General features: G+C 55.7%; 2 protein-coding genes across 2 annotated transcripts in view; both read left to right on the forward strand.

Moving 5' to 3' along the window:
* The first annotated feature begins 15074 nt into the window (after nucleotides 1-15074).
* LOC122100096 (voltage-dependent L-type calcium channel subunit alpha-1C-like) lies at nucleotides 15075-15491 on the forward strand. Its single transcript, XM_042670493.1, has one exon. The coding sequence runs from the start codon at nucleotides 15108-15110 to the stop codon at nucleotides 15489-15491; it is 384 nt and encodes a 127-aa protein (XP_042526427.1). The 5' UTR covers nucleotides 15075-15107.
* Nucleotides 15492-16656: 1165 nt separating this feature from the next.
* Nucleotides 16657-23229, forward strand: part of LOC122100097 (voltage-dependent L-type calcium channel subunit alpha-1C) — a 220025-nt gene continuing 213452 nt past the window's right edge. The window contains exon 1 of the mRNA XM_042670495.1: nucleotides 16657-16762. The gene's annotated coding sequence lies outside the window, so the exon portion shown is untranslated. The remainder of the gene's footprint in view (nucleotides 16763-23229) is intronic.

Consider the following 23229-nt stretch of genomic DNA (forward strand, 5'->3'; position numbering starts at 1 on the left):
TGTGTCGCCAAGCTGGCCAAGCCAGATCCCTTTTGGGATCCCTTCCCAATGTCTTTGTTTTCTTCTCCATGGACAGCTAATTCATCCAGCTGGCCTTAGAGGTGCTGTCTGTATAACCCCCCCCCCAATCACACTTGTCACGTGACCTGGCATACCTTTGCACTCTTCTTGTCATCCAATTGCTCCTCTTTTTTCTTTCTTCAGGACTTTGGCTGGCTTACCTCCTGACCACCATGTGTTGCATACACCAATTAGCTACCTCGTCATGGGGTAGGTAACTCCCTAGCTGCCTTCATGCTTGCTTGGGGGTGGCCAATCCTTGTAGGGTAACAGATATCCTTATACCCACCACTCCGACCACATAGTAGGTGCTCAGGATTCAGGGGGCCCATGGGTGAAGGGTTGGCTTCTCCGGTTGCTTCTAGTTTAACCTAGTCTCGGTGACCATTGCTTCTACCTTCCAGCCGTACTCCGTGATTTCTGTTTGTGACATCTCTTTGATTTATTGACCTTGTAATCCCGTTAGCGAAGGAGCCAGAGGTATTTGACACTGATTGATAAGGTCAGGCCTCACGGATCACCTGCTTTCCTTCCGGTCCACGCTAGGCTTGCTAGACTTCCCATTGTGACTGCTTCTCGACGTTTTATTTGACCCTGGTATTTTGTCAGGGAAGGCCACTGACAGATGGGTGAGAGCTGTCAATAAATAAGCCCATGGGTCTTAGTGGTCGCTTGCATAGCCAAGTGTCACCTTGCTGCCATGCAGAGCCCTCTTCTTCCTGGTAGGTGTGGAGAGAGAAAAGAATGGCAGACGAGCAAACAGGACAGGGGTGGAGTCTTGGGGGGAGATGGGTGATCCTTACCTGTATGTAAAAAGTTGCTTCAGGGCTTTACAGAGAATGTGCTGCTGCTCTTGAAAAAGAAGCAAGTATCTCACATTTTAATGGGAGATCTTTTTAGTTGAGCGGCATGGGTTCTAGAACTTGGGGCTATGGCCGTGGGTTTCTGACGGAGGGTCAGCAGTGGGTTTTCTGGAAGAAACTGTTGAGAGTATGTGTGTGTGTGTGTGTGTGTGTGTGTGTGTGTGTGTGTGTGTCCCATTTCGGTGACCTGGAGTTGCCTCACACCCCCATTCAGGAACTCAGAGTTGCCTGATGTTTGGTGATCTCGGTCATTTCTATATGGAACATGTAAAAAAATGTGTATTTTTATTTTTCAGTGTGGGGTCCTGGTGCATCTTTAGCAGCTGCGCTCTATGGTGAGCTCCGGCACCAGCCCTCGGGGACCTTTCTTTCTTTCTGCTCTTGCTCCTCAGACGTCCGTCAGGGGTTGGCTTGTTCCTGCAGCCAAGGCCGGGTCCGTGGCTGTCCCCGCAGAGCTTGCTGCCGGGGAGGTTCCCAGAGGACGGGTGCCTCGTGCCCCACGGGTCTGACACCTGGAAGCCCCCTGGAGCGGCGTTAACTCTGCCTCAGTCCTGCTGGTTTCAGCTTGAGATGATTTTATGCAGATGAGATGCGGGGTGCTTTGGTTCCCGGTTCTTTGTGGTGGTCACAAATGGCCACGGACGGAGTAACATAAAGCAACACAATTAAAAAAAAAATTCCGAGGTCAGCTGTTTCGGAGTCCACAGGGCTGCGTTCCTCCCCAAGACTCCTGCCTCCCTCTCCAGCGCCCGGAAGCCGCCTACCTTCCTTGGCTCGTGGCCTCTTCCTCCATCTGCAGGGCTGGTGCTGTGTCTTCTTTCTGCTCTCTCGCCTGCCGGGTCGGGACCCGATGACTGTAGATCCATACAGATTCATCTCACCACCTCAGAACCCTCATCTCCATTGCACTGCCGTTTCTCTTGGCGGTGGATGACTGGGAACAGATTCACACGTGCCTGGGTTTGGGGCGTCCTTGGGGGGCCCGGTGGTCACTGCTCAGCACAGTGCTGGTGAACGTGAAGAGCTGTTTGTGTCGGGGGTGGGCTGTTGCTGGGCACTTGGTTAATAGAACCAGTCTCCAGGGATCTGTAAGCTCCGGGCTTGAACCTGACCTGACCGCAACCTAAGGTCAGATGCTATCCTCTTCCGCACCAGGAAGCCTTAAATCTGTTGGAGGGATGAGGCAGTGCGTGCTTTGGCTCCTCAAGCCGGCTTCCCTTCCTCCTCCAGCTCTCACTTCCCTCCCTCCCTCCCTTCCTTCCTTCCTTCCTTGTTCGTGGGTCTTGAACTCTGGGCCTGGGCGCTGTCCCTAAGCTCTTCAGCTCAAGGCTGGCGCTCTACCACTTGAGCCACAGCGCCACTTCCGGTTTTCTGAATGGTCTATTGGCGATAAGAGTCTCCTGGACTTTCCTGCCCGGGCTGGCTTTGAACTGCGATCCTTAGATCTCAGCCTCCTGAGTAGCTAGGATGACAGGCATGAGCCACTGGCACCCGGCTCCACTTCTTTCTGTATGGTGCTTTTTCCCTTTGGCCTAATGGAGGTAGAGAGGCCCTGAGGGGGAGGACAGGAAGGGTGTGGAGGCTTTGGAAGAGAGGCACAGCACTGCTTCACCGCTGACAGCTTTCTTCAGCCCAAGTAAAGTTCCTCGAAACACAGAGACGCTGCCACCTGCCTCGTGAGCCCACACCAGTTACGTGCACCGCGCATAGGGGCTTCTGGAAGAAATTCCAGCTGTCCTTCTTGTCCAGTTAGTGCCCAATAAGGGAAAGTATGTGTAAACCATTGGCTGTGGCGATGCACATCCTCAGGGCCTAGATGGTCCTGCCATTGAGTCTGTGTGGTGGCTGGGATGGGTAGTGCTGGGCGGGGCACTGGGGAGACATCTTTGGGTGGTGTTTGTTCTCTGGGGGGCCTGGGGCCTGGCCCTGCTGTGCGGTGGGCTGGGAGAGGTGCTGGGACAGCTGTCATGCTCCGGTGGCTAGGGAGGGAGCGTGTTGACTTGAGGTGGTTGGCCTTTGGAAAGCAGGCATTGGAATATTAACATACCCCCGTTTGACCTTCTTATATTACAGCATTCCCACGTTATGGATACAAATGGATGTTGAGTTAGCCTGGTACAGATTGCACAGCTTCCCAGGGGAGAGTTGAAACATCCAGAGATGAATCCTAATCCCCGGGCGACTTCCCACTGTGAATGCCATCTTCTTCTTTTTTTAAATTTGATTTTTGTGTCAGTTGTGGGGCTTGAACTCAGGGCCTGGGCGCTGTCCCTGGGCTTTTGCACTCAAAGCTAGTGCGCTACCACTTGAGCCAGAGCTCCACTTCCTGCTTTTGGCATCGTTAATTGCAGTCGGAGCCTCATGCTCAGGCTGGCTTCAGGCAGTGATTCTTGGATCTCAGCCTCCGGAGGAGCTAGGATTGTGCGTGGGAGCCTCCGGCACCTGGCGTGAATGATGCTCTTTTACCTCCTGGATCCTTGCCTTCCCGCGAGGTCCAGCCCACAGCTGTCCTTCCAGGGGGCTGCAGCTCCCCAGGCCGAGGGAGTTGTGCACCCATAGCCCTAGCCCAGACTGGGCCCTGGGGGGCGAGGGTCACAGGCCTGTAAGTTTCCAGGCTTCTTGTGCTGCCAGGAGCGATGACAGGCTCTGCCAAGAAGCAGGCAGGCCACGCGCCACACCGGTGCAGGCGTGACATCCGTTTTAGCACGTGCATGTGACAGGCGTGTTGGTTACGTGTGTGTGACTCGGTGGCTGGGTGGGCCTAGGAGGCACTTACCTTCCTGGGAATGGAGGCCGCCATCCCCACCCCTTCCTCCTGTTCCCTCCCTTATCCGGCTCACGATCAGGGACGATTTGATCCGACTGTGTGAAGAGATAGATGCTCACTTGCACCCATGTGTCTTTTGCTCCGCTAGGAACTTAGGCCTCGCCTTTGGTACCTGGCAGGTGACCCCCGGGACACCTGCTCCATAAAGCAATCCGTCTCTCTGTCCTGTTCTCTGCTGCAGCTCTGGGCTATGGGGAGGCCACCCGGGACTGTGGGTCTGTCTGTCTGTCTGTCCGCTCATCCGTGCTTTGTGTTAGGACGTTGGTTCCACATTCCCAGAACCACACAAGGCAAAGCAAGATGCCCATCTCCTGGAGCTCCTTCCCACCCGGTGGGGAACCCTGGAGCTCTGCGTTTAGATGCGTCACCCACGCCAACGGGCATGACCATGAGGAGGCTAGCCTCTCCATCCGTTCCTCAGCTTCCTCCGGAGCCATGGCGGGTCGTGAACTTGTGAAGGAGCTCGCTCAGGGCAGCTCCTGAGCAGTTGGCTGTGATCGCAGTGTTTCCGTGCTGGCACCCTCCGGGAGCCGGAGATGGTGTGTGTGTGTGTGGCGGGGGGACCAGCCAGGAGACTCCATAGCATTTCGGAGGCTGGGCACTGCGGGGGAGCAGATGCTGCACCCCGTGGCCATGACTGCAACGGGGAGGAGAGGGGAGTGTTTGGGGGGGAGGGGTGGCCGGCTGAGTCAGCAGGGACTCTGCAGATTGCAGTGTTTGTCAGCATTACGAGAGGGAATTCAGGGGCGAGGGTGGGTGAGTGGGGGGGGCAGGTTCCATCTGCCACACCGATCCCTTTCGACAGCGTGTTCCAAACAATGAACTCCTCTGCCACCCACACTCGGATTCTAGAGTCAGGGAATGCCAAGACAGCGTGCAGGACCTTGGAGCTGGTTTGGAGAGCTCCCTCCCTTTCCAGAGGGGATAACAGAGAGGGAGAGGAAGCCGGGCGGCGTGGGGGGGGTCACACGGCTAGTGGGGTGGGGGGTAGGGCAGATCCTGGTGCCCAGCCCCCCTCCCCGGCCCCCACTCCCTCCACTTGGACAGAGACTCCAGTGGGAATGGCGGGAATGGGGCTGCTTGGGTGGAAACGTGGGCCGGTGTGAGGGCCTCTCGTGAGCAGTGGGAAAGGGGGCATCGGTCAGGCCGCCACGCGAGGCCCACACAGCCCAGCTCACGTGTCCTTCTGTCTCTGGTTTGTGGGGGCTCCAGGTGAGGTAGAGCTGGGCCCGTGAGGGGGCTGTTGGGAGGCGACCCCGGCCAGGCTGAGGTTGGAGAGGAACGCGAGGTCTCTGTCTGACTCGGGGCTCCGTCTCTCCTGGCCCCAGGGTCTGACGCCTGGAATGTAGTGGTGCTGGAGGAGAGACTGGACGTGTTGGGACGTGGGTCTGACGCCTGGGTCTGACGCCTGGAGTGTAATGGCGCTGGGACGTGGGTCTGACGCCTGGAGTATAATGGCGCTGGGACGTGGGTCTGACGCCTGGAGTGTAATGGCGCTGGGACGTGGGTCTGACGCCTGGGTCTGCGCTTGGAGTGTAATGGAGCTGGAGGAGAGACTGGACGCGCTGGGACGTGAGCCTGGCTTCTCTCAGATGTGAAGGCATGTTTGTAGACGTGCGAGCTTGATTTATTTGATATTTGACAACAATTTATGGCCAGGATTCTTCCTTTCCTTCTCTGGGCCTGTTGTCGGAGGTGTACTGGGGGGAGTTGCTGGTGGGGGACGGAGCCCTGCAGGCCAAGGCCCCCCACTCTTCTGGTCTAAAGTCAGTCCTTCCCCAGGGAGAGCCTGGGTGTCCTAGGCTCCATCCTCCACCCTCCTCCTCCCGCTCTTCCACGCAGTCCCACCTGCTCCAAGGCTTTGGCCTTGGAGGTTTATTTAATATGTGTTTGTTATGGCCAGAGGTCTGTAAAAGCTACTATTCTAACTTTTGTTTCAGAGCCAGGGATTCTGTGTATAGCCCAGGCTGTCCTTGAACTTGAAAATCTCACATCAGCCTGCCAAAGGCTGAGGTTACAGGTGTGCACTGCTACGTCGGGCCATTTTCTTACAGTGTACAATCAGATGACAGGAAGGAAGCACACCACCCCGTCAGGCCACGGCTGCCACTCTCCCCGCCCAAAACATCTCCATCCAAACCCCCTACCTCCCATCTTTCCCACGCCCCACCCCAAACCCGGCAGCTTCTATCTTTTGGTCCCTTTGACGATGCTGGGAACTCCGTCAGTGGCACCGAGTAACTGTTCTCCCGTTATGTTGGCTTCTTTCAATCAGCATCGTGTCTTCCGATCTCATCTGTGTCATGGCAGGCTTCAAGCGTGGCATTCATTTTTTAGGGCTGAGTGATATTCCCTCGTATGTATATGCCAGAGTCGATTTAGCCAGGTGGTTGGTGCTTCAGGGAAAAAGTTGTCCTTGTATCTCAAATGTGAAGAGCTCTGGTGTTTCCTTTCACTTCATGGAGATGAAGTTTTCTTCCTTGGTGCCTGGAGGCGTGGTGTGTGCGTACCCGGTGCCCCGTGATGCCATTGATGCCTCTCCATCTTTGGGTCGAGCTGTAGAGACTCAGTCTCTTCTGGCTGTGAGGGGCGTGTGTCTGCCTCTCTGGATGACAGGGGAGGAGACTGGGCCAGGAGAGCCACCGGCCCTTGGTTCCCGGCGGTGTTGCTGGTGGCGATGGCGGGGTGGCAGGCTCGGGGTCTGGGTTTGACGTCTTCCGTGCTGTGGTTAGATGAGGTCCGGTATCGAACCTGGGCCCCGGGCTCCGGCCCACCGATGCGAAGCTCTGGCGTTGTGCCGCGGGTACACGCGTCTGCCCTCCCTCCAAGTGGAGTGTTTCACACCCAGCTGCAAACAACAACGAGAGCACCTGTGGTCACCTTGCTATATGCTTCTCCCTGGGGGGGAAGAGACCTTTGGTAAAGATCGGAGCCCTTAATGCGTCTACCTTTTGGATCAAGCAGGGTGCTGCCTCCTGAGGCTTCTCTTCTGGTGGAATCAGGAGCAAGTGCGCCGCACTGAGCAGCACCCACTGACTCTTCCCGTCCCCGTGGGCGCCCACGTCGCAAGGCGACCCCTGCGGCCCGTGCCCTGAGCACCCGGCACGCAGCGGCCGCACGAGTAGCTTTCTGCCCCAAGGTTGAGAGCCCTTGGGAGACCGCGAGGGGCCCAGATGTGGGGGCTGCGCTCAGGCCAGCAGCGTGCCTCCGGACCGTGGAGGGAGGGAGAGAGGGAGGGGGAGGCCTCCATCATCCGTCCTGCCCTGCTTGGACTGGTTCTCCTCGGCTGTGGAGGGTGGAGGGTGGCTTCTCCCTGTGAGGTGATCCGTTTCTCTCCAGCTCTGGTACCAGAGACTTTTTGAGTGTGTGTGTTGGGGGCGGGGGCAGTGGCCTCATGGTTAGGGCCATCTGGTGCGGGTGACTGGACTTTGGTCACCGGCAGACACCCCCACCCCCACCCCCACCCCCTTGGGAGCCCCACAAGGATTTTGTTTCTTTCTTCCTGGCTGAGCTGCAAAGCGCAGAGAGGCCATGTTGGTTTGCTGGCTCACAAGGAGAGCATGGCAGTGGCTTTCCCATTGTATTTCCAGCTGCTGTGCCAGAAATGCCCTGGGCTCTGGCCATTCCCCCTCCCCCTCCTTCCCTCCCTCTTTCCCTCCCTCGCTCCTCTGCCCTGGGTCACAGGGACAGGTGGAATGCGCAATAGAAACAAGACGGCTCTGTTTAAGGCAGCGTTGATCGATCCAGTCTGGATGTTTGCTGCCTCACTATTTTTTTGTTTTGCTATGGAGCAAATTTGACGCGGTGGTCACGAGGTGTTTCTGAGCATCTCCAGCAGGGCAAGAGAAGAAGCCCAGGAAGATAGAATAGCAAGTCTGCTCAAGTCACTGTGAGCACAGTAACGCAGCTGAGAGGGAGCAAGGGCAGACTCCCCTGGAGTCTGGGCACCCTGGCACCGGGGGAAAGTCCGGAGGGTTCACTCTGGGGGTGAGCTCCCCTCACAGCATGGATGTCCAGGGCTCTGGGGAGATTAGGTGTGGGGAGGTAAGGTTGGCTCCTCCTCTACTCATTGAGGAAAAAAAAATCATTTTTCATTTATCATAAGAGAGCCTGAAAATGGACTTATCGTTTCTCTAACAGCTTCTTATGCTTTGAAAATAGGCTTTTTTTTAAAAGGGTGGTCATCTTCTGATCGTGCAAATCTTCCCGTCTGTCAATATCTGGATCTGATTTTTAAAAAATTTTTCTACGATGTGGAATCAAGTATTTTCTCTTGCCGTCCTTTCCCTTGCGCCCCACTTCACGTCTTCCTGACGTGGACGCTGGCATCCAGCACAGGAGCCTCTAGCTGACGTATAAATTAACTGCGATTAGGTGGGCTTTAAAATGTACTTCCTCTGGTGTACTGGCTACTTCACAAGTGTTCAACAACCACATTTGACCAATGGCCTGCCATGCCGATCGCTCAAGACCACCATTAATGTTCAGACCTAACCACGCATTGCTGTAGTCATTGTTGATATAGGAATTTCAGCGCGAACAAAGTGACTCTGAGGCTGGGGAGAGCCGGCTGAAGGCTGAGCCTGCAGGTCCTATACACAGGACCCAAATGCTAAGGCCTGGGCTCTAGGGTACACGCTGCACCCAGGAGCAGGGAGCCAGGAAGTCCCCACAGCGCCCTGCCAGATCTATCCCAGCTAGATTCCCGTTCCTTCACCACTTAACTTAGCTGTCGTTTAGTTCTTGGTGGACATGGGATGGATAGAAAAGCAAAGGGAAACATGTCCTGAAGATATATATACATACATATATATATACATATATATATGTGTGTGTATATATATATATATACATATATATACATATATATATAGGCCAAGGCACTGTGGCCTTGGATACAATCCTGGACATGTTTGAGGCATGAAAGGTCACCTGTGGGGAGGGTGTCAGAGCAGGTGGAGGGGAATAAGGGAGACAAACTGAGCCGAAGTGGGTTCAGGCTGGCCTAACACAGACTGCGTGAGCCACGGCCAAGTATTTGGATTTGGAAGGAATTTAACCAAAGAAACAACAGGGCCTCGTTTTATGATTCATATTTGTAAAGGTCACCCTGGCTGCTGTATGGAGATGGGATTGGGGGCCCGGCAAACCCAGGGATGAGAGAAATGTCAGGGGTACTGCAGTCTTTCTGGACAATAAATATTGGACGGTGTCCTGGACAAGGGTGGTGGCTGGGGTGATGGAAATCTTTGCTCACAACTCTTTCCTCAGAGTGTCCCCCTTGGTGCCCTTTCTAAGAAGTAAAGAGTCAAGCCGGTGCTTAGGGAAAAGCTTGCCCTCGGGGGCAGAGTTGGAGGTAGACTCTACCTGTGGCTTGCTAGGTCCATCCGCAGTCCACTCTGCACTAGCTGCCCTTCTGTCACCATGAGGGAATACTCCAGACTACCCGCGTATAGGGGAGGAAAGGTTTATGTTGACTCAAGTTGTAGAAGTTTCATTCTGTGGTTGGTTGGACTCTCCAAGAGGCAGCACATGATGGCAGGTCGGACCTTATAGCCCAGTGAACTGTTCATCTCATGGTAACCGGGTAGCACGAGGCAGGAAAGGGTGTGGTCCCACACAGCCTGCCAAGCCCCGCCCCCAAGGACCTAACTTCCGCTCGCCAGGCCCCGCCCCCAAGGACCTAACTTCCTCTCACCAGGCCCCATCCTTGATGACCTGTTTTTCCCATGAGGCTATGCCCCGGTGACCTAATTCTTTTTTTTAATCACTTTTTTGTTGAGACTACATGATTGCATAAATTTCACAAATTTCACAGTGGTGTGGGATGGTGACACGTAAAGTCTCAAAGGCAAATGGTCATTATCGTAGTCTATAAAGTCTGTGAATTCTATAAACTCTGACCACACAACATTTCTTTCCTTTTGCTTAGGGTAAGTTCTCCCTTCCTGTGAGGCCAAGCCCCAGTGACCTCACTTCCTCCTGCTAGGCCATGCCCCTCGATGACCTCACTTCCTCCTGCTAGGCCACGCCCCTCGATGGCCTCACTTCCTCCTGCTAGGCCCTGCTTCTCAGAGGTGCTACCACACCCCAGGCTGTGAACCAAGTCTTTGATGCATGGACCTCTGGGATACATTTAAGATGCACACTACAGCAATGTTCGTCTTTTATCAGGACATCATTACGGTTGTGGAGTGGATTCTGGGACTGGACCCTGGGTCAGTACATGCATGGAAGTGGGTTATAACAGTGACCACCACAAAAACCCACTGTTCCATCACTGAACACCTTCTGGGTCCCGGCACCAAGCCTTACTCACAGGGGACTGGGCCTCGGCAGGAGACCCCTGAGGTCAGGGTGTGGTGAGGCCCAGCGGCCTGTGCTAGGCTCCTGGCTGTGGCTGGACCCTCAGCAGCACCATTTGTGTGCGGTGTGGGTGGGAGGCAGAGGGATGCTGCCATTTGACCCCCGGGACTCATTTTCTCATGTCTGGAAGAGCTGGCCCTGTGGCGGGCCCCCCTGTTCACGTGGCCTGGGCTGCTGAGCAGCCGTCCCGAGCAAGAGCATCAGTGGAAGAGCCTGGGAAGGCTGATCTCAGCCTCCTGAGCAGCTAGGGTGACAGGCGTGAGCCATCATCCATTTCCAGAAGTTATTTCTCTTTTCCTTTGAGTGACAGCCCCAGAACCCCAGGCCTGGGTGGAGAAGCATTACAGTGAATGCTACACCAGCCTCCCAACTCCAGCCCTGGTGGGATCCGTGGTGGGGGCCCGCCCGAGAGGCCAGTCCCACCTGTCTCCCCCGAGTGTGGCTCCGTGTGCCCTGAGCTGTAGCTGTGTCTCAGCCGCAGCAGTGCTCAGGGCTGCCTGCCCCAGCAATTGGAAGTTGTTTTCTTGGCCTCTGGCTAGGGAGAAGTTGACATTCCGCTTTTTCCCAGGGGCCTGTTTCCCATGTGTGTGCTCCAGATGGTGTGCTCCAGAGAGATCCTTGTGTTCTGGGAATGGCTCACGGCATAAATCAGGTCCCCCTGTGGAGCGTGGGTGGGGGGGCTCAGAAGTCAGCCGGCAGGGACTTGGCATTGAGCACTGACCCCCGGGCTCTGTGGAGGCTCAGGGCATCCGGGATGTAACCCACACGGCCTTTCCGGGGTGGTGGGGTGTGTTCTCACGTCCTCTTCCCAAGCGTTGGGCCAGTGTTCCCAGGATTGCACGGATGTGAGAGGGGAGGAGCCCCGGGGGGGCTGAGCGGGCCGAGCCCAGGGCTTCAGGGGAGCGGCCGCTGGGGGTGGGAGGCGGGGGTCTGAAAGGCCGGCGGCCGCAGGGAACGGAGGCATTCGGAGTCGGTTCCAGGAGTTGAAATACTCAATGCCAAATAGAGAGTCTGAGAAGGAAAAAAAAATTACACACGGCAGATTGAGGACAGCAAAAGTCGAGTCCAGCCCTATGTGGTGAGATCAGTTCCCTCTGCACCCAGTCTCTCTCACCAGGTGAACAGAGAGAGAGATGCTTTCGCCCGTCACCCAGGGGGCGACCCCGGGGGCTGCCCGCAAGTGGACACTGTCCGCGAGGATCCCAGAGCACCCCGAGGTCCGGGAGGTCCAGGAGGGGTGTGTGCTCCCTCGGTGGCTGTGCATGTGAGCACACGTGTGCACGTGTGTGGAATGAGTGTGAGCGCTGGGGGTGGGGTGGGGACTCGTCTGGCAGATCCCCGGGAGTCGTGTGCTGCCGGAATCTTCCATTGTCTGGGGCAGCGACCTTTCGAGAGTCAGGCGCTCCTTTGTTTCCGTCTGTGTGGAGTGGAGATACTCACCTTGCCTGGGACGGCCGCAGGGCTGCGTTGCAGGCGCTTTGGTTCACTTGGATCCGTGTTTGCATCTTTTTTTTTTCCCCTCCTGGGTCTCAGTCAGTCAGAGAGGCCGAAGTCGCAGCCTTCCAGAATTCTTGGGCCCTTCCCTTGTGTCAGGAGAGCCGGGTGGATGGCGCGGTGCAGCAGGACCGTGGGGAGAATCTCACCAAGGGCTTGGCATTCTGTTGAAACGCTCTACCCCTGCAGTGCCCCAGCTGCCTGGAGCCACTGGGGCAGGGAGGAGGGGGAGGGGGAGGGGGAGGAGGGGAAGAGGAGGAAGGGAAAGAGGAGGGAGAGGGGGAGGGGGAGGGGGAGAGGGGAAAGAGGAGGAGGGGGAAGAGGAGGAGGGGGAGGAGGAGGGGGAAGAGGAGGAGGGGGAGGAGGAGGGGGAAGAGGAGGAGGGGAAGAGGAGGAGGGGAAAGAGGAGGGGGAGGGGGAGGGGGAGAGGGGAGGGGGAGGGGGAGCAGGGGGAGAGGTCCACACTGCGATGTGGGACGCAGCGTCATATTGGGGATAGGGCATGTATGGGGTAACAAAGACAATTTCCCAGGCCCAGGGGCCAGGGCTCAGGCTCTGATGCCACCGGGGCCGGATGGTGATGGCGCAGCCAGGAGGCTGGTGACCAGCTGAGACCAGGGAAGGCCTGATGCGCTCACGCGGGCCCCGAGCCGGAGCGGGGAGCTGGCGGCCTCTGTGCTGCGTCCACCGCCGACCTTGCGTGTGCCTGGCAGGCGTGGCTCAGCGCCTTGCCGAGCTTTCCCCGATTGCTGAGGGGGAGGCTTAGAATCCTTTCCGTACACAGTGAGGACAATCAGTTGGCCTCGGGGTTGGAGTTTTCCACCTCTCGGTTCCGGAGATGACCTAGGCCGGCGGGAAGGACAGCCCAGCCAGGCGTGGGCCCAAGCACTCAGTCAGGTCTTTGTGGTGGTGGCGGGGGACACAGGTCAGGAGAGGCACCCAAGTGATCCGCACAGTGAGTGGAGAAGCCAGAGGCCCAGCAGGCCCTGTGGGTCAGTGCCTGCGGCTGCTGTGAGCCCGTCCCTCTGGCTGGCGGCTTCGGGCACGGCTGGGGGCGGGGATTCTTTCTGAGGGGCGACGCTCTTGGGTGAGAATAGTCGACTGTTTCTGCAGGCCATGTGTGCTCAAGAGCAGCGTGAGCAGGGACGATTCGTTCTAAGAAGCAGGTCAGGCAAGGTGCCAGCAGGTCAGGCCTGTAACCCTAACTTCTCAGGAGGCTGAGATCTGAGAGATTGTGGTTCTAAGCCAGCCTAGGCAGACAAAGCCAAGGGACTCTTATCGCTGCTCAGCAAAGAGTAGAAGTAGAGGCATGATTCAAGTGGTGGAGAGCCAGCCTTGAATTAAATACACACACACATACACACACTCACACACACCAAAATTCCAACCAAGAGTGAGAGGCCCTGAGTTCAAACTCTAGTACAGGTGCGCGCACACACACACACACACACGCACACACACGCACACACACGCACACACACGCACACACACGCGCGCGTGTGCGTGCACACACAGCTGGTCAGACGGCAAAGTTATGGAAGTTATCTTGGAGCTCAGATAAAGAGGAGCCGCTCAAGGTAAGGGTTGGGAGGAGGTGGGAGTCGCTGGCGAGTGGCTGGCTCTGGGCTCGGGGCTTCTCCAGGGCTGTCCTCACGGCTCCCGCGCCTTTAAACAGCAGCTCTCGCTCCCTCTCTCCGGCCCTGCCCAGCTCTCCTCCCGTAGTGTTCCTCCCCCCATACCCTCAGCTCTGCCCTGCCCGCGTGATGCCATGTGCTGCAGAGCTAATCGCCCCAAATTGAGTGACCCCCCCCATCACAAGCACCGGCCCGTCTCAGGAATTCAGGGAGCCCCCGCTCGGCACGGCTGTGGCCTGAGGTCTCCGCTGGTGCTGGGCCAGCCGGGAGCAGGGCTCCTCCACGCGGGCTTTCCTTTCTCTCGGCGGGCTGGGCACCCTGAGGGTTGGGTGGACATCGTGGCCTTCCCACCTGGCCCTGGAAGCCACCCGCTGTCACTCCTGCTGCGTTTTGTTAGCCAGCCCACTTTTGGGGACAAGGGGACCCAGATCTTCTTTCTCTGTGAGACGGATGTCAGATGTGGGAAGAGTTGCCTGCATGATTTAAAGTCACCAGAGCTTCCTGAGTGTGTCCATCAGCGTTCCGTCACTCGGGCAGATATGCCTGAGATAATCAGCATGTAAACAGAGATTTATGTGGCCTCAAAGTAGTTGCTGTGTGTGTGTGTGTGTGTGTGTGTGGCTGTGATTGATTGTACCCAAGGCAACTCGACACATCCTGGCAGGTGTACGTGGTAGAACAAATTTGCTCTCCTCTTGACTGGGAAGCACACAAAGCAGAGTAACAAATTGAGGCTGCAGTCCAGCTCAAGGTCACACCCAGGGACCTTACGACCTGTCCTTAGGCTCCCACCACAAAGATACCCTCACCTCCCAATTGTGGCGTCTCCCTGGGGGCTGGGGACAGAGTCTTGGACATATAGGCCTTGGGGAGGTGGGGAATAAGATCTAGATTAGAGCTCTGTTGATCAGCCTTTGTCCATCCATCCATTTTATTATTATTTATTTATTTCTTTGTCCGTCCTGGGTCTTGAACTCTGGGCCTGGGCGCTGTCTCTCAGCTCTTCAGCTCAAGGTGAGTGCTCTACCACTTGAGCCACAGTGCCACTTCCGGTTTTCTGGTGGTTCATTGGCAATCAGAGTCTCATACTGTTAGGCAGGTGCTCCACCACCGAGTCATGCCTCCAGCTCTTTGTGGCGATGATTGTTCCTGAGTTAGAGTCTCGCTCTCTTCTTGGGCTTCCTGCACTTGGATGTCTGTCAGTCAGTCTGCCTTGGTTGAGCTTCTGTCTCAGCCGGGATCGGAGGCACCTGCCATGGTTGAGCTTCTGTCTCAGCCGGGATCGGAGGCACCTGCCACCATTTCCAGGTTCTTCTGTGGAGACGGAGTCTCGTGGACCTCTCTGCTCAGTCTGGCCTGGAACGTGTCCCATTTCAACCTCTCAGGTAGCTAGGGCGACAGGTGCGCACCACCGCAGTGCTCAGTTATGCGCGGAGAAGGGGTCTTGCAAACCTTTCGGTCCAGACTGACCTGGGACCATGATCCTGCTGTTCTCCCAGTAGCCAGGATTACAGGCGTGAGGCACTGGTGCCTATGGATCAATGTGCATTTCATGCATAGATATTGCATTGCCTCTCATCATGTTCTGAACCCCCCCCATGCTGTCACCCAAACACCTCCCTCTTGTCCCTGGTCACCACAGGAGCGGAGCCTAGAACACATTCCCCGGCTCAGTTTCTTAACACCTCACCGGCGTCCTGCCCGTCAGCTCCCAACGTCCTGTGACACCTTGAAATGCAATGAGACAAAGCTGTAGCTGAAATCCAGAGTGCCTCCGGTTGCTCCCCTTGCATCCCAGTGATTGTCCCCTCTCCTTTCTGCTCAGGTTCCAACTATGGGAGCCCACGCCCAGCTCATGCCAACATGAACGCCAACGCAGCCGCGGGACTGGCCCCCGAGCACATCCCCACCCCGGGGGCAGCCCTGTCCTGGCAGGCAGCCATCGACGCGGCCCGGCAGGCCAAGCTGATGGGCAGCGCCGGCAACGCCACCATCTCCACGGTCAGCTCCACACAGCGCAAGCGGCAGCAGTACGGGAAGCCCAAGAAGCAGGGCGGTACGACCGCCACGCGGCCCCCCCAGGCCCTGCTCTGCCTCACCCTGAAGAACCCCATCCGGAGGGCGTGCATCAGCATCGTGGAGTGGAAATATCCTTTGTGCTTTGGGATGCGGCCTGACCGGCCGGGCGTCCCTCAGCCCGTCCTCCCAGGCTCCCTAGGCTGTGGGCTATGTTGGTCTCACCCTTAACCCAAGAGAGGCCCTGTGACACCGCCCAGTTATGTTCCAGGCCCTGCCCTAGGCTTGACTCGAAGCATTCTAATCCCTGCAGACAGGGCCCAGGAATCATGGGCATAACAAGCTGTTGGGCTGCCCCTCTCCTTCATCGCCAGTCCCCAAATCTGAATTATTCTGAAATATATCATTGGGGGGGGCACGTTGGTTATGGGGCTTGAACTCAGGGCCTGGGCACTGTCCCTGAGCCCCTTTGCTCAAGGCTAGCCCTCTACTACTTTGAGCCACAGCTCCACTTCCAATTTTTAGATGGTTCATTGGAGATAAGAGTCTCACAGACTTAACTGCCCCAGGCTGGCTTTGAACTGTGACTCTCAGATTTCAGCCTCCCGAGTAGCTAGGATCACAAGAGTGAGCCACCAGCAGCCGGCTGAAAATCTACCACTTCTTGAGTGCTCACATACCACTACAATATCATTTTCCAGATGTGAAAAATCTCACACCGGACCTTACAGGACAGGTTGCCATCAAAAAGCAAGTCACTGGTTAGGGTTTGGGTCGATCTGACCGGAAAGGGCATTGTCCCAGGACCCTGATCTCTAGAGGGTAGATCTACACTTCAACAGGGTGTTGTACATAGAACCCAGCCCTCCAGGAGCGATGGCTACTTCTTTCTAAACTCACAGAACACAGAGCACACCCTGCCTTGCCTGCAGGGACCCTGGCTCCGCCAGGCTAAACTCTCCACGTCACTTTCAGAGATTAAAAATCATAAAAGCCCGCTCCTCTCCCATGCTCATCACTGGGGTCTCCCGGCGGCCAGAGCCCTGCCCAGGGCAGGGGCTGCTCTGGACAAGCCTCCACCCCACGCCTCCGAGGGGGAGAAATGAAGGCAATTGCAATCTACATAAACACAAGAAGGGACAAAGTTTGGAGAAATCTGTGTTTATTCTGGCACGCGACTGGCCCGAACTGCCCTTGACATATTAGGGAAGATGCTGGCGGGAACCCTGGGAGAAGTTCTCCGTGAAGGCATGTGTTTCTTCCCAGAACACAAGGGACTTGGAATGTATTGTTTAAACACAATCCTTATGAACCTTTGGTTCATTTAAAGTATATATATGAATCTTTTATTCACTGGAAAATGTATGTGTCTCATTTCCTTAACTCCCTTCCTCAGACCCTTTGAAATCATTATTTTACTGACTATTTTTGCCAACTGTGTGGCCTTAGCCATCTACATTCCCTTCCCAGAGGACGACTCTAATGCCACCAACTCCAACCTGGTAAGTCCCCAAGGCTGTGCGTTTTCTGCTACTTGAGGCACGGCTGAGCTCGGCCACGCGGGGAGCAGTTGGAATGTGGGAGAGGTGTGTGGTGGACCGGCGTCTTCAGGGCCGTTGTTGAGATCGGTGCTGACCTCCCGCAGCCTGCTGTCAGGAGGAATCTTTTAAGTTAGGTGGTGGTGCGCTGTGTGTGTGCGCGTGCACAGGACCGTGGCAAGCGCGGGTGTTGGTGGGTGCGTGTTTATCCTTGGCTTGTCCACCACGTGTGATTTGAGTTGTGATCTGTTGGTTCGGGTCTGCCCGGGTGGTTCCCGCACGATGGTATGATGAATACTTTCCTAGGGAGCTTTCAGGAAGGTTTCCTTTTGCAGCCAGGATGTGTTCTTGGGTGGACAGGGCTTTGTTTTCTTGGGTGAGGCGGCAGTCTGCTCGAGATGCCGGCCAGCCCTGGCAGCGTAGGGCTCGGATTTGCCCGTGGGAAAAGCGGACGGCGGCGTTGTTTGCTCTTGGCTGCGTGCGAAGTCGCAGCGGACATGGACAGAGGCCTTTGCTCTGTCTGGGCATGTCAGAAACAAGAAGGGCTTTGGAATGCAGTTGGCAAGATGGGAGCAGTCCCCCACGCTCTCCCCCTCCCCCGTGGAGACCTGTGACTGTGTGGCTCCTACGAAGCTACCATCTTGCCCCCGCCCTCCGATTGGCGAGGTCTGATGCCCGGAGCTACGGGAGGGCAGGTGCAGTCTCCCGTCTCCGTGGCTGGCTGATTCTGACGTTCATCCTGAACCTAAGGCAAATGGCTCACAAGCACGGGCATTTCCAAAAAAAAGTCTGATGTACCCGGCTAATGTGCAAAAGACCTGAAAAGCTAAGAGTTGGAATGCTGAGGTTATAGTGGATGTTTGTCCTGGTCCAAAGAGCACTGCTGCGTGCTGGATGAGGGGAGGGGACTGCGGGCTCTGAGTGGAGGAGCGAGGAAGGGGGCAGGGAGGACTGGTGTGGGCCTTTATCTTCTTCAGGGATTGTAAGAAGAGACAGTGGGGCTGAGGAGCTTGCGTGAGACAAACCAGAAGCCTGGAATGGCCCATCAGGTGCCGGTGGCTCACGCTTGTTCTGGCTACTCAGGAGGCTGAGATCAGAAAACCATGGTTCAAGGCCAGCCCAGGCAGGAAGGTGGGGTGAGATTCTCGTCTCCAGTTAACCACCAAAAAGCCAGAGGTGGAAGGATGGCTTAAGTGGTAGAGCACCGGCCTTGAGTGAGAGAGCTAAGGGACGGTGCTCCGGTCCTGAGTTCAAGGCCCAGGATGAGCAGCGGGTTCTTCTAGAGTCAGGCTTACCCAAGAGCGTGAACCTGATTTGGGGTTCGCAACAGGCGGGGTCTATTGGTGTCCCCGAGCACGTTGTCCCAACGCACACCTGCCAGCGGCGTTCTGTTACAAAATAGGTGAAGGGCAAGATGTCCCCAGCACTGAGGGCGGGGCGACGGCAGGGCCTCTGGGGCCCGGTGAGGTCCGCACCTCAGAAGAGAGACCTGGCCTGGGATGTCCCAAAAGTGGGGTGCATGGGGGTGCGGCCAGGAGACGTGAGCTCACATGCTCCCCTCCGCCTGTGTCTCCTTGGCACTGGGAGGAAAATACTGGCTCGGTCAAAATTATTACCTTTATTGCTCTCCACCCGAGGCTGGTGCTTTGTATAAACTGCCCCAGCTCCCCCAACAATCGCTATGCTCCCAAGATCCTCGTCTCCTTAGGGCGAAGGTTGCTTGGTTTGTGCCTGGCTGTATCCACACATCCCTGACCCCTTATGGAAACCAGTCCGTCCCTTCGTAAATATTTGCCCAGCGGATGGGTAGAGCGGCGTTGTCCTTTCGTTTCCAATCAGGAAATAAAATCTCGGGGAATCACAGCTCGGCTGGGGGGTGGGGGTGGATGGAGAGTCTTGGCTCCACGCGGAGGAGGCTGACATGAAAATGTTTCAAAGACGAGGCACTCCGTAGCAGTATCAACAGGTATTTTGAGAGGGGGAAAAATAAACAACTCAACCGAACCCAACCAGATGTCAACAAACTTGTTTCTGTTGGAAAACAAATTCGGTAATTCTGCCTTAACCAAAAGTTAAACAAATTACCGCGAGACATCTCCAAGCCTCCTTTAAAAAAAAGAAAGAAATATATATTGTGGTGTGGGGCGTGCTGAGCAAACGCTTCTTCCCTGGCCCACAGCCTGTCTCCTGCTCCGGGAGCAGGCACAATTGCTCCCGTACTAGTTGTGGATCTAAGTGCATTCTAGATCCCGGTGGTGCTGGGCGGGGCAGAGGTTTTGTCCCATTTTGTTGATGAGGATCCTGAGGCTCAGACAACGTAATTACTGCTTACGGAAGAGGCATCGAGAGCGTGTGCGCTGTTGTTGGTGGAGGTCCTGGCGTTTGACCTCAGGGCCTTGTCCTTGGTAGGCAGGTGCTTTACCGCTTGAACCATGCTGCCTGGCCCCTGTTGGTTGTTTTTGAGATAAGAGTCTTGCTTTACACCCTGACTGGTACGGACTGAAATCCTCCTATTTGTCCTGGGGCGACAGGACCACAGCACCCCGTGCCCCGCCCCTTGGTTAGGATGGAGTCTCTGATAAACAGTTTAGCCTGGGCTGACCTTGAACTGGGCTCCCCTCGGTCTCTGCTTCCCAGCAGCTCGGATTACAGGCTTGAGCCAAGCACCACTGTTCTGAACTCCCAGACCACCCTGTGGGGTAAGTGTTCTCTGACTCTGGACCCGTGGAGGCGGTAACTTTCCCAGCCCCGACTTACCCGCGGGGTCCTCAGAATGCCCCTTGCTAGTGCCCCTCTGCAGAGACGCTCAGGCCTGAAACCAGAGGAGAGACTTGCCCTGAGAGCAGCCAGAGGGGGCGCCGGCCGGGTGTGTGGCCAGCGGGGGGCAGGGGGCACAGATTGTCCCGGTCAGCTGCGTGCTGGCTCAGTCCCCTCAGCTCCTGTGATCTGCGCCTCAAGGAACGGTCATAAACCCTCGGGGTGCCTGGGCGATCGCTCGACTCCGTGGTTACAGCAAACATTTCGGAGGAGGCGGAGGCTCTGTCGGCTCCACTTGGCGCTCACCACATGGCTACTGTGCTACTTTTTGTTTTTGGAGATAAGAGTATCTTGGGAACTTTTCTGCCCAGGTTGGTCTCAAACTGTGATCCTCAGACCTCAGCCTCCTGAGTAGCTACAATTACAAGGCGTGAAGCCACCAGTGCCCGGATCTTTTTATTAATTAATTTGTTTATTTTTGTGCCAGTACTGGGACTTGAACTCTTGCCTAGCTTTTTTGCTCAAGGTTTCTTATGTCACAGGCGTCAGCCATAGTGTAAAAGAGTGACATGCCAACTAGCTCCTGGGGCGTCAGGTTTGGCAGACCGTGTTGGAGATGAGGGGCAGCGCCTTGGCCTGGACAGCCCAGGCCAGGTACTGGACAGGGTGATGTGGGCCTGGACCTCATGTCATGTACTTCTTCTGCTAGCCACTGTTTTCCTGGACTTTAGGTCTCAGGTGTCCAGCACGCATGCTGATTCAGTGAGCTACGGCAAGTGTGTGAGTGTGTGAGTGTGAGTGTGTGAGTGTGAGTGTGTGAGTATGAGTGTGTGAGTGTGTGTGAGTGTGTGTGTGTGTGTGTTCTCTCTAGAAAGTGTCACATAGGTGTGGGGGTGTCATCTCAATAGCTGTGGTTATCGCTGGGATTAAAACCAGACAGATATTTTGTGTCTGTAATATTTACTCTCTGGTGTTTTTGTTTTCCTTCTGGAACTTTCCTCCACAAACCCTTTCCTCTCAGCCTCAAGATAACTTGCAAGATGCAGAAGAATGAAAAGCAGCCTAGATCCAAGTTCAGCGGTTGACCTTTCCGGGATGGGTGGCAAGCTGTGTGGCCGTCACCTGGCTGCTGCCGGGAGCCGGGCTGGGCAGCGGGGGGCCGGGGCGGGGGGAGCCGGGCTGGGCAATGGGGGGGGCGGGGGGGAGGAGCCGGGCTGGGCAATGGGGGGGTGGGGGGGGAGCCGGGCTGGGCAGTGGGGGTGCGGGGGGGAGCCGGGTTGGGCAGCGGGGGGGTGGGGGGGGGGAGCCGGGCTGGGCAGCAGGGGGCCAGGGGGGGTGCAAGCCGGGGTTGCCAGCTCCTGACTGGGCACAGCCCCCGCGCTCACACAGGCAGCGGGAGAGCTCTGTCAGTGACTGCTTTAGTGCCATCCTCCGGCACGCAGCAGATAGGATCATCTGGGCCTTTTCTCTGTGCTCTTGGGCCTCTGTCAGGAACGGGGCCCTGGGAAGAGGCCAGCTCTTGGGTTATCTTGAGTCTCACCAAGCACATGGAGCCGACGGAAGGTTGCATGTGTCTCAGAGGGGACTTCAGTGCTTGACATCGTTTTTCTGAGATGTAGAATGTGCTCCATAAGCATTCTGGAAGACGGGAAGGAATTGTCTAGGCCCGTGACCAGTGAAGTCTAGGAGCTGCAGCCCCAGCCAGGAGTGATAGTTCTGCCGTCAGAGCACGGTGCTGGGAGCTCAGTCTCAGGTGGTTCTGGGGAGGTTTGCGTCCTTTGGTTCAACAGGTATTTGTGGAGCCGCTACTAGGTCAAAGGCACCGTGGTCCCCGCCACCAGCACCCTCCTCCCCTTCTATCTAAGGGAGGTAGATACCAACATCTAGGCTTAAAAATCTTCCTGGTAAGGGACAGCAGGCATCAGGTAGCACTGAGGAGCTCATTATCTACCTGAAGAGAGGGTCTCGCTTTAGGTCTCAGGACCCTCCGGCTCCAGCCTTCTGCGTGCTGGGATTGCGGGCATGTGCCACCCTGCCCAGCTTTAACAAATAGTCTCATTGTTGTAACCATTCTATCCTTTTAGGATCAGGAGAATGTGCTCCTTGAATAATGTAAGACTCATTCGGCCTTTTAGAGCTAACGTAATAAAGCATTTATTTATTCTGTTGAACAGTGTCAAACATTTGTAATGGTATAAATCAAAACAAGCTTTTCTCGAAAGTAGCAGATTGCTGTAGATTCAAGACCTAAATGGGAGCTTATGGCTTGCTGTAGTTCTTTGCATTTGTTTGCTTGTTCAATTATTTTTTTCCCCCATCATTTGCTTATTCAACTACCATTTACTGAGTGTCTATTACATCCCCGGCCTTAGACAAAAGCATTCCAGTTTAAAAAAAATACGTGACACCGTCTAGCATTGTGGCTCACAGGCCCACGTAGGTAGCTGGAGACGAGTATCAATGGTTGCCAGTGTACCACCTCCCACGGGATGGACGCTACGTGTGGACTTTCCTGGTGGCGCTTCCTGCTTCCATTTGTCAGCTCGTGCTAGCAATGCGTTGGAAGGTCTGAGGAGCCCCTTCCCCTTGGCTTCTCCTAATGCAGGGGGAGTGCTCATCTGGGATGAGAAATGCGCACCTGCCCCTCTCTTCTTGGGTGCACCACTTAACCTCCCAAACTCAGTTTCCATCTGTTACTTAGAGCTAATTGTACCCACTTGACCGCAGGCGTTTCTGTGAGAAGCATTATCTCATTAGAGATGGTGGTAAAAAGCTCTTTGAAAAATGTGCAGCATCATTCAGATTGCAAGTATTTTATTATTAGTATTACTATCGACTGCCTACTAATTGAACACTGAGGGTGGTGTTCAAAAGAAGAGACTTGCTACCACCACTTGCTCTGTTGTGCCTGGGCTAGGTACTTCAGGATGGGTGCTGACAGGTCCTATCAGGCTAGGTCCTAGCAAGGCTAGGTACTTCAGGACAGGTACTGTCAGGCTAGGTACTCTCAAGGCTAGGGTGCTGTCAAGTTCTAGTAGGCTAGGTGCTGTCAAAGCTAGGTACTTCAGATTAGGTGCTATTCAATACTGTCAGTCAAAGTGCTGTCAGGCTAGGTACTGTCAGGCTAGGTGCTGTCAGGCTAGGTACTGGGGTCTTGCAGGGAAAGGCCAGACAGTGGGCCATAATCAGACCTGGAGACACCTGCTTAGCATAGTTCCTGACATGCAGAAAGTGCAGAAGTCCTTCAGAAGACTTGGGAAGGGTTATCATTTTAAAGTCATAAGGCGGCTCGGTACCACGGCTCACACTTGTCATCCTAGCTACTCAGGAGCCCAAGATCTGAGGATGGCGGTTCAAAGCCAGCCTGGGCAGAAAGTCTGTGAGATGCTCATCTCCAGTTAATCAGCCAAAAACCATAATGAAGCTGTAGCTGAAGTCATTCTACCACTTGAGCAAAATGGTTAAGGGACAACACCCAGGCCCTGAGTTTAAGTCCCAGCTAAATTCATTTATTTAAAAATAAGTGAATAGATGGGGGCTGGGAAGGAAGATGGCTCAGTGGTAGAGCGCTTGCTTGCATGCCTGAGGCCCTGGGTTCCATTCCTCAGCACCACATAAGTAAAAAGAAAAAAAAAGCCAGAAGTGGCGCTGTGGCGCAAGTGGTAGAGCGGTAG

Source organism: Dipodomys spectabilis, unplaced genomic scaffold (genome assembly GCF_019054845.1).
Source record: "Dipodomys spectabilis isolate Male_0828 unplaced genomic scaffold, ASM1905484v1 ptg000563l, whole genome shotgun sequence".
In the NCBI taxonomy this organism is placed as follows: Eukaryota; Metazoa; Chordata; class Mammalia; order Rodentia; family Heteromyidae; genus Dipodomys; species Dipodomys spectabilis.

Bases quoted from the DNA above. Each gene is read 5' to 3' on its own strand.
- LOC122100096 (XM_042670493.1), top strand. From the start codon at position 15,108: ATGAACGCCAACGCAGCCGCGGGACTGGCCCCCGAGCACATCCCCACC.